The sequence below is a fragment of the Pantherophis guttatus genome, chromosome 2 (genome assembly GCF_059756535.1).
Source record: "Pantherophis guttatus breed Tessera chromosome 2, ASM5975653v1, whole genome shotgun sequence".
Classification (NCBI taxonomy): Eukaryota; Metazoa; Chordata; class Lepidosauria; order Squamata; family Colubridae; genus Pantherophis; species Pantherophis guttatus.
The window spans coordinates 272,170,120-272,185,409 of record NC_142064.1 but is presented as its reverse complement, the minus strand read 5'-3'; the positions used below and the strand labels follow the sequence as shown (position 1 = coordinate 272,185,409).

At 41.0% G+C, this 15,290-nt stretch overlaps 1 protein-coding gene across 1 annotated transcript in view; it reads left to right on the top strand.

Annotated features, from left to right (window-relative positions):
- The window catches only part of LOC148115910 (vomeronasal type-2 receptor 26-like), a 50,339-nt gene extending 44,234 nt beyond the window's left edge, over positions 1-6,105 (top strand). Inside the window, exon 9 of the mRNA XM_087885284.1 lies at positions 6,009-6,105. Within this exon, the coding sequence (XP_087741410.1) occupies positions 6,009-6,105 (97 nt within the window). The remainder of the gene's footprint in view (positions 1-6,008) is intronic.
- The last annotated feature ends 9,185 nt before the right edge of the window (positions 6,106-15,290 follow it).

Below are 15,290 nucleotides of genomic sequence, written 5' to 3'. Positions count from 1 at the left end.
AATCAAGACTGGATGGAGATTCTGTTGGTCCCAGTTTGAAATAAGTTTTGGAATGAGGACCTACCTTTTCTTGATTGGGGACAGTGTTCCATGAAAGGGCAGGGCAAGATGTTTTTAAGCAACCCACATCTGGCCAATATTATCCAGTGGTTGAATTCAGCCAGTTCGGGCCAGTTCAGGTGAACCAATAGATAAATTGCTGGCTGACTCTTCCCCACCCTCCCCCTTCCAGGAGTCCCTAACCCTAACCATTCTGGCTCCCAGGTAAGTGTAGGGAGGCCTACTAGGCCCGAAATGTGGTGCAGAGGGGGAACAGTGTGCCCCTCGTGGCCCATTTTCGCTCCCAGGAGGCTACAGGGAGGGATAGGGCCAAAACGGGGCATGGGGGGATGGCATTTCCCCCCCCCCCATGGCCTGTTTTTGCTCCCAAGGGAGTGCAGGAGGCCGAGTGCTGCCTGTCACACCTCATGGCCATGCCTACTATGGCCATGCCCACCCTGAATTATCCATTGCAATTTTTCATCCCACTGAGATAGAGAAATAGGCCACCTGCTCCTAGGAAGCAGGTCCAAGGGTTTCTGTTCACATGAATCATAATGATTGGTCTGATGGGAGATAATGCCCTGACCAAGAAGAGTGAAGCATTGAAATATGACTGAAAGAGAAGCCTTTTCTGATATCTGACGTAATGAGGGACAATTTGAAAGGAAATGAGTTTTGTTTTGTTTTTGTTTTTTTGCTTTAATTTATATGCCGCCCTTCTCCGGAGACTCAGGGCGGCTTACAATGCGTTAAGCAATAGCCTTCATACTTTTGTATATTTATACAAAGTCAGCTTATTGCCCCCACAATCTGGGTCCTCATTTTACCTACCTTTGAAAGGATGGAAGGCCGAGTCAACCTTGAGCCTGGTGGGATTTGAACTTGCAGTAATTGCAAGCAGCAGATGTTAATAACAGTGCATTAGTCCACTGCGCTACCAAAGCTCTTTGGTAGACTTGTAAGAAGGCCCCCCATCTGAAAACCCCTTGAATACAATTTTTCATCTTGATTGTTAGCTGCTTCAAATCTGTCCGGAAGCTCCAGATTTAACTAATGAACAAACCTATATTTGTTATCAGTTAAATTTGTTGTTGTTATCTAATTGTAGTTCTTCAATAGGAAGGATCCATTTTTGCATACGTATCTGGGCCTTAGAAATATCTCTTCCTGACCCAGAGCTCATACTCATGTCCCATGTGCTGCAGCAAAGATGCCCTCACATGTTATGAGGGACCTGTTCTTATGAACTCACCTCTATTTCATATCCCTACAGTTCTAGAAACAGAGTAGTCACTTTTACTTTGATGTCAGCATTTCAGGATGGTTGGTGCTAACATATTTTCTTTGGAATGCTTTGTTTTTCTGCTTAGTCTCTTCCTCAGTCCAAATGTGTGGAAAAATGTCATCCTGGATTTGTCAAGAGGGCTCAAGAAGGAGAGCCAGTTTGCTGCTATGACTGTATTCCTTGTCCAGAGGGGACCATCTCCACTCAGGAAGGTGGGTGACACTAAAGAAAAAAAAATCAGGCCTTGTGGAAGTGGATTCATTCACGGCATCTCCATGGAACTGCAAGTTAAAAGATAGTTTGAAGCTCAACTACTTTTTCTTTATATTCAATCTGCACAACTTTTTGTCTAAGGGTAATCCCAAAATGATGGCAAAACAAACAAACAAACAACAAGCAAGCAAGCAAGCAAGCAAACAAACAAACAAACAAACAAACAAATAAAAATACTGAAAGGATTCTGAAAGGAGTAGCTAGGTAGAGATTGAACAATGTGGCAGATTGGTCAAGCTTTCCTATTGCCAGAGAAAATATCTCTTCTGCTTTTAGTTTGAATGTGATCTTTCACATTTATCTTTCTAGGAACATCTGAGTTCTTTGAAACTTGAGGAATTCACCTTCTGGAAGGATTATTGCAATGCACTCTACAGCATTACAGAGAAGGTGTAGTTAGTTCACAATGAAGTGATGTGGACAGTTATGTGGGCAGCTCATTACATAAAATGTACCACTGCTGCCAGTAGCCATTCCAGATACTTTGTAAGATTAGTTTCTCTGCCAGCCAACTAGATTTTACAAGAGAAACATCCTCTGGATCAGTGGTGGGATGCTGCCGGTTTAACAATCAGTTTGGTGCGCAGTGCTTTGTGTGCGCACGCACACACATCCATTTAAGGGAGTTGCATGCAGTGCTGAAAATTGAGAATTTAGAAGCTCAGCTGCTTACCTTCCAAGTCAGCGAAAGGGGGGGAAATCAGCTGAGCAGCACGATTGAGGTGAGCTACAAAGCAGGAAATAAAGTCAGGATAGAGCGAGGGTGGGTTAGCAGGGCCAACTGATCATCAGAGCTACTGGTTCACCTGAACTAGTCCGAACCGGCTGAATACCACCTCTGCTCTGAATCCAGTATATTAACAAATGCCATCCAACATAATTCAAAATATTTCCTTAGAAAGGTTAACTCTTTCCTTTTTTACTCTAATAATATAGCTTCCTATGAAGTTCTACACATCACAGAAGAAATCACTCATGTCCTAAGACTTTCCCCAGTTTGATAGACCTTAGCAATAGAGATAGAGATATACAATTATATTCTCTATTTTTTTTGGGGGGGGGGGTGGGGGGGTTTCAACTGTTAACAAATGCTTCTTTGAAAATGCTCAGGGTATCATCTTTTGCCCCAAGAATTTTTTTTTTCCAAATATAAGAGGACGGAATATTTTTAAAAATAGCTTTTTTGTTTTCTAAGATACAGAAAAATGCACCAAGTGTCCAGATGATAAATATCCAAATGAGGACAGAATCCAATGTATCTCCAAAGTTATATCCTTCCTGTCTTATGAAGAATATCTGGGAATCATCCTTCTTTCTTTTGCCCTTCTCTTATTCCTAACCACAAGCCTTGTCTTAATCGTATCAATTAAATATAGAGAAACTCCCATTGTCAAAGCCAACAACCGAGACCTCTCTTACATCCTCCTGGTCTTCCTCCTGCTTTGCTTCTTGTCTCCTTTTCTCTTTATGGGTCAACCAAGAAAAACCACCTGCCTTCTCCAACAAACTTTTTTCAGCATCATCTTCTCAGTTGCCATTTCTTCTCTCTTGGCCAAAACAATCACTGTGATGCTGGCTTTCCTGGCCACAAAACCAGGAAACCGAGTGAAGAGATGGTTGGGGAAGAGCCTGGCCAACTCCATCATCATTTCTTGTTCTGCTGTCCAAATTATCATATGCTCCAGCTGGCTGGGAGTTTCTCCCCCATTCCCTGACTCTGACTTCCACTCCCAGCATGGAGTGATCATCCTGCAATGCAACCAAGACTCTGTTGTCATGTTCTACATCACGCTCAGCTACTTGGGCTTCCTGGCTGCCATCTGCTTCATGGTGGCTTTCCTGGCTAGGAATCTACCTGGGACCTTCAACGAAGCCAAGCTAATCACCTTCAGCATGCTGGTCTTCTGTAGCGTCTGGGTGACTTTTGTGCCCACTTACCTGAGCACCAAAGGGAAATATATGGTGGCTGTGCAGGTCTTTTCCATCTTGGCTTCCAGTGCTGGACTGCTGGGTTGCATCTTCATCCCCAAATGCTACATTATCATTCTGAGGCCAGACCTGAATACAAAAGAGCAGCTTACAACCAGAAGAAATGTATAAATGTGACCCAGAGGAATTTAGAACAGGAAAATCCTAGGAAATGCTCCAAGCTGATGTAGAAATGAAAGATGGCTGCTGAGCTATTTTGAGCAGTCATGATATCATATTTGCCCTGTGCCCTTAGTGGAGCCCTGAAATGCCCCACCAAGATATTTTAAACATGACACTTGTACAATGGGAATCTTGTTGATATGCCAGAAATAATTGTACAATTGCAGGAGGGTTATTAAAATGCCATTATTGTAATTTTATCATAGTTTATTTGCAATTTTGGACTCAAGATTTCAGTGTCATCAACATAAGGAGAGCAGAGAGATACCGTTTGAAAAATTAGGATAAAAATAATCTGAATTATCCAACTGGTTAATGCAGTTATGTAGATCTTAAAGAAGAGAGGAGCTAAAGTACAGCCTCATGATTTCCAGAAAATAATTCCTATATAATTGGATGACTGACTACCTCACCTCATGGATGTGATATAAGGAAGATGGGTAAGATTGGGCATAAGCACTCAGCCAGAAGTTTATTTATTTATTTATTTGTCATATTTTTATGCCGCCCACTCTCCAACGACTCTGGGCGGCTTACACCAAAGACAGTATACTAAATAGCCTATTGCCCCGTAACAAGCTGAGTCCTCATTTTACCCACCTCGGAAGGATGGAAGGCTGAGTTAACCTTGAGCCGGTGAGATTTGATCCACTGATCTGCTGAACTAGCAGTCAGCTGAAGTAGCTGCAGTACTGCACTCTAACCACTGCGCCACCTCGGCTCAAATTGGGATAATTCATACATCTGCTTGTGGTCACTTTAATTTCATATAAAAATGGGCCCTGGCCTGAACAACAAAGCCTTAGTAAAACCACACTTAGAATCCTGCATCCAATTTTGGTCACCATATTATTAAAAAAGATGTAGAGACGCTAGAAAGAGTGCAGAAAAGTGCAAGAAATATGGTTAGGAGGCTGAAGACTAAAACATATGAAGAACCATTACAGGAATTAGGTATGTCTAATCTAGTGAAAAGAAAGAGCAGGTGTGGCATGATAGCAGTGTTTCAATATTTGAGAGGCTACCACAAAGAAGATGGAGTCAACCTATTATTAAAAAAAAAAAAAAGGCAAGGCAAAAAACAATGGATGGAAACCAAGAAGAGAAGTAACCTAGCACTAAGGAATTTTTTTCTAACAGTGAGAACTATTAACCAGTAGAACAGTTTCCTTCAGATGGATCTTGACAGACTTGAACACTGGGCCCTATCTAACAAAATTAAATTCAGTGTAGAGAAAAATAAAGTTTTACACTTAAGCAAGAAAAACCAAAAGTTCACATACAGATTGGGTGAAACCAGGCTTAATAGCAGTAACTGTGAGAGGGATCTTGGAATCTTAGTGGACAACCAATTAAATATGAGCCAACAGTGTGTGATAGCAGCCAAAAAAAGTCAATGCAATCCTAAATTGCATTAACAGAAGGATTCAATCAAGATCATGTGAGGTACTAATACCACTCTTAGTAAGTCCACCTAGAATACTGCATCCAGTTTTGGTCACCGTGCTATAAAAATGGATGTTGAAACTCTAGAAAGAGTGCAGAGAAGAGAAACAAACATGATTAGGGGACTGGAGGCTAAAACCTATGAAGAACGGTTGCAGGAACTGGGCATGGCTACTCTCTGCACTGTGCCAGTAGGGCCCATCCCTTAGAGGAGACATTTCCAATCAAACAAGAGGTTGTCCTGGCCAGATCATCAGAGAAGCTCCACATACTATCCTCTCCTCCAGCATACCCTCCCTACCCTTACCAGGAAGGGGCATTGACCTCCTGCAGCATTCCTAGGCTGGTCCTCCAGGACTCAAGCTGTGTTCCCTCCTCTATCACCTTCATGAGAGCTTGATGCTTCTTCTCCAAGATATTGGGGCTTTCCTTCCAAATCTGCACTGCACAAAGAACCCCTATTTAGCAGAGGCCATGTGTTTGGGCTTGCAACCATGAAGCAGATGCTGCAAGCGCACAACTTCAGCCAGATTTGTGTGGCTCAAATGGAGCTGACATGAAGACTTCGGCAATATTTTTGGAAGGGTTTTGTCATTGCCTCTTTCCTATGGTTTGAGAGAGTAGCAGGCCAAGGGTCACCCAGTAGCTTTGTGCCCAATGCAGGACTAGAAATCATGCTCTCCAAGTTTCTAGCATGGTCCCTTGTTCACAAGACTGTCTCTAGTTATTTCTATACAACCCATTTAACCCAAACACTTCACCAATGGACACTTCACACTTGCAACATTTACTCATGCTTTGTTTTCAACAGGTTGAACCTGTTGGCTGATCGATCAGTACATTATGGGAACCTTAAAGTGCATTACTTCACCAGAGGCAAGCTGAACAATAGTTTATCACTGAAATAAGTTAGGGACACTTTTCTTCCTGAAAGGGCTATATTCACATAACAGTTGGAGAAATCTTATCAGCAGCCACAAACAACAGGCCAATTCATTCACTTGCACCATCCATGCATGCATGCAGCATCAAAAGTAATGTCAGTGTTCCAAGTAACACCCCCAATGAAATCAAACTCTGAGGCTTGAGTTTCCTCAAAGCTAGTTTTTATTAGAAATGTCATATTGGCACTGTTGTGGTCCACCAGCAGCCTGCAGAGCTGGCAGTGGAGTTGGACAGTGAGGAGACTGGGGAGGATAATGGGCCAGTCCTGGAGTCAGGGGAAGGCCCAGATGAGGGCTCTGCATCTGAGGCAGAGATGGGGCCAGGGCCATCTGGGAACGATGTGCAAACTCCTGAGTCTCTAGAGGCGGATAGCAGAGAGGCAGAGGAAAAGGAGGAGCCTGTTCCTAGTGCATGCATGCGAAGAGCTGCCAGAAGGCAAAAGCAGCTAAAGCAAAAAGGACGACTTGAGAGTAAGGCCAGGAGATGATTGGCCCCTCCCAGAAGACTTAAAAGAGCAGCAACGGCTCTTGGGATCTTTGTAGGAAAGCAACATTGCTACATTTGTTTCTTGTCAACATCTCTTGCTTTTGAAACTTTGCCAAGAAAAGCCTTTGGCAGGGTTCCAAAGAAGACAAAGGTTGGTGATGAGGCTGAAGGACTGTTTATGAAGAATTTGTTTTGAAATTAATTTGGACTAAGCTGAGAATGAGGTAATTCTCAGGTGTTCTAATAAAATATGTTCGTTTAGGACTGATTGTGTGTGGTAATAACTACTTGGGCCTAGGTCATAACAGGCACATCTGGGAAAACCTGAATCTGAGAGCTTCTGGGGTTTTCTCACTCAAAAGAAAGTTCAAGTCCTTGTCCCTCACCCACATGTCCATTACAATGAACCAATCAAGTACACTCCGGAACAGAAGATACCTCCTCATTCTTCTCAGCATAGCTGCAGGACACATTGGCCTTGACTTTCTAAAAGAATTTTATTTTGACTACATATCGTCTTCGCTCTATACAATCCCCCCTCCCATTTTCCCACAGTAGAATTTGTGGCAGACCTGAAGGCTCAAATATGGCTTCCAGGTCTGACAAGCACAGTGATATAAGACGGGATTGCACCCGGGTGGATAGGCGGGCCCACCCGCAGGTCACCATTACTGATTCACCCAAACTGGCTGAATACCACCTCTGCTCTCAATTGGCTCTTATCCAATAATTGACATTTCCAGAACTGATGGGAAATGAACTTTCACTTTAGACACAAGGAATTTAAAATCAGCTCCAATTTAAGATTGAAATATGGAGATCTAACAGAAAGGAAAATCACAAAAAGACCTACTCTTAACATTAGGAAGAGTTCAAGGATACCGATTGCCTCCTTTGCATTAGAAGACAGGCATGATTAGAATTGTGCCATCAATATAGAGTTTAATAAAACTCCATAGTTCTGTGTGACCTTCATCAGCAATCTCTGGAGACAAGACACAACAGTGAAGGAAGGCAGAAATCTACTACTGCAACGCTCTCTACATGGGGCTCCCCCTGGGGTGCACCCGGAGGCTCCAGCTGGTCCAGAACGTGGCTGTGCGGGGGATTATGGGGGCGACGAGGCGCTCCCATGTGACACCTCTCCTGCGCGAGCTGCACTGGCTCCCGGTGGTCTTCCGGGTGCGCTTCAAGGTGTTGGTGACCACCTTTAAAGCGCTCCATGGCTTAAGGCCGGGGTACTTACGAGACCACCTTCTGCCACCAATAGCCTCCCACCGGCCAGTACGCTCGCACAGAGTGGGCCACCTCAGGGTGCCGTCCGCCAGACAATGTCGGCTGGCGACCCCCAGGGGAAGAGCCTTCTCTGTGACGGCGCCCACCCTCTGGAACAACCTTCCCCCAGAGTTACGTACAATAACAGACCTCCGGATTTTTCGTCGGGCCCTGAAAACCTATTTATTTCAACTAGCTGGGCTGGCTTGAGTTAAATTTTAAATTGATTTTAAATTGGGTTGTTTTAATTTACGGCCAAAATATTTAATTATTTTAATACTGTTTTTAAATTTTGTATGGTCTGTTTTTTACTTTGGCTGTTCACCGCCCTGAGTCCTATTTGGAGAAGGGCGGTATAGAAATGGAAATAAATAAATAAATAAATAAATAAATAAATAAATAAATAAATAAATAAATAAATAAATAAATAAATAAATAAATAAGTCAATTATCTCGATGTTGAACCTCCAGCATCACTTTCTGGACATGTTATGACAGGAAGGACTACAACACCCTGGGAAGTGTATTTGTGATTTTTCACTTATATGCTATTCTCCAGATGACCCTCTGCACTTGGAGTCTTAGAAGAACTTCGGGATCCTCAGAGGGGAAATTATTTCTCGCTATAATTATCTCCATGCCAGCCTTTGAGACATCTTCAGCTACATTGACTGCCTTTGATGTTAACATCAGACTGAACCAACAAGAAACCAATCTTACAGCAGAAAAATGCCACAGAGCACACTACGCAACACAAGTTTTGGGACAGGAAGTGATTGTGCTCTTGAAGGTACCCTTCTCTCCTTTCCATGTGAAAAGCTTTGTCTCTTTCTGAATCAGGAGAGCGAGAGTGCTTTGAATTCTCATTCTTCTTGCTCTTGTTGAGAGGCAGGAAGGGGATTGATTCAGCCCTATAAGTTATGGATCTTCTGCTTCTGATGCTGCTGGTGTCTCAGGCAGTCTCTGAGAAGCTTCAAATCAAATGCCCGCTGAATTTTGAGATCCGAGATGGGGAAAAACCCTGGAACTATTACAGACCAGGAGACCATCTCATTGCCACAGTCTCCACTGAAACAATGCCACTGCCTAGAACGTTGCCTTTCAACATGGTTCCTTCTAGTGAGTCTCGCTCGTAAGTTATTCAGTGTGATGGATTTGCATTCCTTGCATTTGCAGTTCTAACACTCTTTACTTCACTCACTCCTTGCAAGACCTCTCTATTTATTTATTTATTTATTTATTTATTTATTTATTTATTTATTTATTTATTTATTTTTAAATTTGTATACCGCCCTTCTCCCTGAGGACTCAGGGTGGTGAACAGCCAAGTAAAAACATAAACTACAAACATTAAAATACAATTAAAAAGATATATATAAATTTGGCCCCATGATTAAAAACAATAACAGACAATTAAAAACATTTTAAAAAGTGTTAGGCCAGCCCGGCTTGCTGGAAAAAGAAGGTTTTATGTCTTCAGCCATTTTGATTTTCATGGCTTACCTCTTTTGTCTTCCTTTGTGGAATAGTCTCAAATCCAGCCATGTGGCAAATAAAACTTGAAACAAGTCCAGATTATTTATGCATTCCCATCTAATACTGTGTTCATTACTGGGATACTGAGTTTGATTTAAAGTAGAAATTGAGAGGGTTGTAGATGCCTCTTCCCAGGCCATATTTAAAAAACCACTCGTTGATATTGAATGTCTGATCCTTAAAGGAATAGAGGATGATTTCTATTTGCAGTTGTTTTTCCGGGGCACTTAAGGAACACCTCTTCATTTTATGGTGGTTCAACTTTAATGATTGAATGAGCATGAATACAAGTTAGTGGCAGTGGTGGGATTCAAATAATTTAACAACCGGTTCTCTGCCCTAATGATTTCTTCCAACAACCAGTTCACCAAGCTGCTCAGAAAGTTAACAACTGGTTCTCCCGAAGTGGTGCGAACTGGCTGAATCCCACCACTGGTTAGTGGGCAGATGAAAATGAAGAGTGCTACAAAGAAGGGGGGATTTGGAGGACTCTCTCCATCCCATCTTCTAAAAGACCATTAAAATGGCATGCCGATGGGTGGCTATTGTTTGCCTTTGGCTTTGGATCTGTATTGGATTAAGATACAGTAGGCAGATGGAGACAGAAGATTAGACTGAAAAAAAATATATTGTTGTTGATGATGATGGTAATAACATGAACATTTTTTTTTTTTTTTTTACAGTGCAGGACTTTATTTTAAACTGCTAACCCTGGCTTTCGCCATTCAAACAGTCAATGAGAATCCCCAGCTCCTGCCCAATCTCACACTTGGCTACAACCTGCACGATAACTATGTCAGCACCCTTGGCACTTCAGATGCCTTGCTGGACATCCTCTCTACCGGGCAAGCCAATGTTCCCAACTACAGCTGCGGAAGGAAGGAAAACCTTTTGGCTGTTGTTGACGGAGCTATGAGGGAAACATCCACTCAGATGTCAACATTAGTAGGCCCCTACAAAGTCCCACAGGTTTGTGTGTGTGTTTCTCTATCTGGTAAAGTGAGGGGGGAGGTTGTGGGTGAGCAATAGATCCAACTATATTCTGTCTGTGGAATTCAAGAGCTGTTTTTCACCATGGCCTTTATAGTCAGGAAGGGATCAAGTGTGGCTTGGTGTGAACAAAGAGATGGAGTCCAACGTATCTCTGTTATAAACACATATTTATTCAGCTGAAGAAAGGTGGGTCCTTCCATAAACTGAATGCAGTTTGAAGCAAGTATGTATAGTTTTCTCAGCTCACAGTAGATAAGGTATAAAAGTTATAAAAATACTTATGTATGCCTTCTGCGATTTGGATCACATCTCTAACCTCAGGTAGTTCCTGGTGCTCCAGGATTTTTGAAAGATATAGTACAATGGTTCTGAGATAACATCTGACAGCTCCTTCAAGAACTCTGGGATGTAATCTGTCATGTCCCAGTGATTTATATTTGTCAAGATGTTCTCTCACTATTTTTTTTTCTTATTTTAATTTTTATGTCTAGTCTGTCTTTTATGGTTATGTTTTGGTAAGTTGGGCTATAGTTTCTTTTTGCATGAAGACCGATGCAAAGAATGAATTAAGCAGCTTTGCTTTCTCTCTACTGTCTGTTACGTCCTTTGCCATCTTCTCCCTTTAGTGGACTGTTTCCTTGACTTTTTTCTTTTTATATATACATTGAAAAAACTTTTTTTTTTAATTATCTTTGACTTTTGTTCAAAGTCTTCGTTCATTCTAAGCCTTTTCTTTCCTGACTTCGTATTTGCAGATTCAGTCTATCTGCTGATATTCTGCCTTAGTTATGTGTCCCTCATTCCATTTTTTTGTACTTGTCCTTTTTGTCTTTCAGTTTATCAGAGAAAGATCTTTATGTAACCATTCTAGTTTCTTCTTGGATTTCTTGTTTTTCTTTTTCAATGGTATTATGCTGGATTGGGCTTTTATTAACATGTTTTTCATAGTTTCCCAAGCTCCTTGGGTTGTTTTCCTTTTTAAGATCCCTGGAATCTTTCCTAAGCTCTAAGTTTTGTTAAAATCAGCTCTTCTAAAGTTTAAGACACTGGTTGGAATATGTTCTATTGCTTGTGTTTGCATTATATTGAATTCCAATATGACGTGGTCACTCTCCCCCAAAGTTCCTGCAAATTCAACCCCTTATATTACCTTTTCTCTGTTAGTAAGAATTAGATCCAATATAGCATTTCTTCTAGTTCCCTCCTCTACTTTTTAGATGATGAAGTTGCCCGCTATCTTGGACAGGAATCTGTTCTATCTTCCACTTGCTGCAGAATTTGTCTCCAAGTTGATATCAGGGTAGTTAAAGTCCCCCATTTATTGTGGGGTGTTTGTTTTTCTTTTATTTTTATGTAATTAATTTTAATTAACATAATTAAATTAATTACTTTTAATATTCTGTATCCTGCTTTTTTGATATAGTTCAATTAGTAATCAACAATTGTAAAGTATCATTCTAAAGTATTCTATTAAATTCATGAGTATGAAGTTGGAGTTGTTAAAATCTTGTATTTTGGATTTGATCTGTACCCCAATATAGCACAGCATTCTTCATTGCCTTTTCAGATCAGTGATGCATTTGTTTCAGAGACTCAGAATGATAAAAGTCAATTCCCTTTTTTCCACTGGATGCTCCCCCAAAAAGGGATCACATATCCAGCAATTGTCCAACTGCTCCTCCACTTTAGATGGACCTTGATTCGTCTCATTACTTCAGACACAGATGAGGGAGAGAGTTTCATGAGGACTTTTACTCCTGTGCTTCTGAGGAATGGAATTTGTGTTGTTATATCACGACGATTCTCAGCAACTGGATATACAGCACCTCTCGGTGATGATGTCTCTAAGTGGAGACAAGTCAATGTCTTTGTGAACTACATCGAAAATATTGACATTTGGGACAGAATTCGTATTTTCCAGTTTAAATTTGAAACTATGCCAGGACTGATTGAAGGGAAAATCTGGATCTTGGGAGCCATTGAGTATCTGGTACCGAATAGGGAGGATCTTTACAAATACGCCCATAGTATTTGGAGTTTTGCTTTTCAGGAAAAAAGAAGTCCAGAAGATGATCCCCTTGGAACCAAACTCTATGTGCAATTGGAAGAGCGGTATTTTCACTGTTCTTTTTCAAAGCACATTTTTTCTGTCAAAGGTCGGAAAAGATGCACCCAGAAAGCCCCATTGGAGCCTGACGAGGAATGGAGGAAGACATGGATCCCTTTTCACCTCCGTTTGCACAGCATTATTAGGACTCTGGCCTATGCCTTGAAAGCTGCATATTCTTCCAGATCCAGAAGGAGAAGCAAGAAGGGCAAAGAGAGTTGGGGGGCTCTAAGGCTACAGCCATGGCAGGTATGGAGTTCCTCCCAGGATAGCAATAGCAATAGCTAATAGTCTGCATTTTTTCCTCTGGAAATCCATTCCTACTGCCACACCATTTCAAAGGTTGTTTGTTCCAAATTGTATAGCTAAAAGTCTGTAAAGATTCTCAGTCATCCAGGTCATGGTTGTCCCAAAGGTGCTTTTTCAGGAGGCAACTGGACTTTCTTGTTTTTTCTTTGAGGATGTTTCTTTGAGGATGCAGACTACAGGAATCAGGAGCACCACTCAGGTGACCCTGAGGACACAGATAAACCTCCAAGTGCTTCAACGACCCTCTAAAAGGATGCAGATGACCAGCTGTCTGCAAGGAATATAAATCCTTCCATTCCCCACCATCCAGTCAGGGCTGAAGAAGCTCCTTGGATGAGAAGTGAAACGTCTTCAGAGAAAATCCAGTTGCCTCTTGAAAAAAGCACCTTTGGGACAACACTGACCTGAATGACTGAGAATCTCTACAGGTATCAAAATAGGTTTGGCTATGTGTTGATATAAATGTTGCATCACAAAATCATAATTTATCAAGCAGCTATCTTTATTATTAATGACAATATAGAAAAATACATGACCAAGAACTAATTGTTATTCAGAATTCACCAGTTACATGAGAAGCATAGAAAATCATTTCAGTACAATTTTAAGACCATTTCTATATACTTGTCATAGTATTCAGCCTTCACTTAAGGTTCAGGGTTCAACTAATCACATCAGGAAGTATATTGCTAATATTTAGATGAAATCAAGTTATATCACCATCATTCATCTATTAAGAGATCTATCAATCTATTAAGAGAGTATAATGATATTTGGATATATGGCATAGAAGCAGTCTAGATAGTGGGAGATTGTAAACTCAAATCCTGCCTTAACCATGAATCCCATCTGGATTAATTTGGCCAAATTAATCACTCTCAGCCCAATTGATCCCAGGTTGATTCAGCCTAGGTTGATCAGTCTCAGCCCGGCCACTCTCACAGGGTTGTTTTTATGGAGAAAATAGAAGAAAATCTGTTGGATAGAAGAAAATCTGTTGGCTACCTTAGCAGCCTTCAGTTATTTATAAAAATAATAAAGGTTGTGTGTATATAAAAATTATACATAGGTAAAGGTAAAAGTTCCCCTCGCACATATGTGCTAGTTGTTCCCAACTCTAGGGGGCAGTGCTCGTCTCCATTTCAAAGCCAAAGAGCCAGTGCTGTCCGAAGACGTCTCCGTGGTCATGTGGCCGGCATGACTCAATGCCAAAGGCACACGGAACACTGTTACCTTAACTTGCATATTTTACGTGCTTTCGAACTGCTAGATTGGCAGAAGCTGGGACAAGTAACAGGAGCTCACCCCGTTACATGGAACTAGGGATTCGAATTTCATTGTACATATGTTGTGCATTGACAATAAAGGTTTGAAGAACCATATATATATATATGATCCTTCTTAACTTCACAGTCTGTAAAAAGTGTTGATGGGAGATTTGTACTATAAAATTTATAAGAGTCTCTTAATGTACCCTTACAACAATGTAGAAATAGCTTTTGTTGTTATGTTTCCCATCTGGTCTACTTGGGAGAAGATTAGCCTGCCAACTTTCTTCTTGAGAACTCCATACTTTCTTTTTTTCCCCCCAAGGCATTTATGAATAATCTCATTGTTTGTTTCTTTGTTCAATTTATTTGTGATATATTCTAAAATGTTCCATTTAATAGATACATTTCGTCAATTATATTTTGTCAATACATTTTTTTTTCAGTGTATGATTGACCAATTTATCCGAGCCTTTTTCACTTTTGAAGATAGTGGTAATGCTTGTTCTCCCAACTCACTATATTTGCAAGTTAAACAACTGTGGATGAAAGTTTGAAATGTGAAAAAGACCACCTGGGATAAGAAACCAAGTTTTCTGGTTTTAAAATTCCTGGATTTCTATTGTAGTTCCATCCATTTCTGGAGAAGAATGAGTTTTGCAATATTTCCCATTGGAAATTGTACTTGGACCAAAATGGAGATGTAACAGATGTAACAGCAGATCTGAACGTCGTGCTTCTTCCTGGGTGGGATCCCATCGATGAGCAACTGGGAAGTTTTGAGAAGCAGAGATTTACTGTCAATAAAGAAACTCTGTCACTGTTAAAGTCGGTCAACAAGGTGGGAGAAATATTGATGTCTTTTCTCTATTTCCTAAAGCTTGAGCATCCATTTCAGGTTAGAACATAGAATAATAAAGTTGAAAATGACCTCGGAGATGTTCTAATCCAACCCTCTGCTTGAACAGGATACCTGTTGCCATTTCAGACAAATTGCTGTCCAGTCTCTTTTTGAAAGCCTCCAGCGATGGAGCACTTATAACTTCTGAAGGCAAACTATTCCATTGGTTGATTGCTGTCACTATTAGGAAATTTATCTTTAGTTCTAGGTTGCTTCTTTCCTTTGTTAGTTTTCAACCATTGTTTCTTGTCTTGCCTTTTGGTGCTTTGGAAA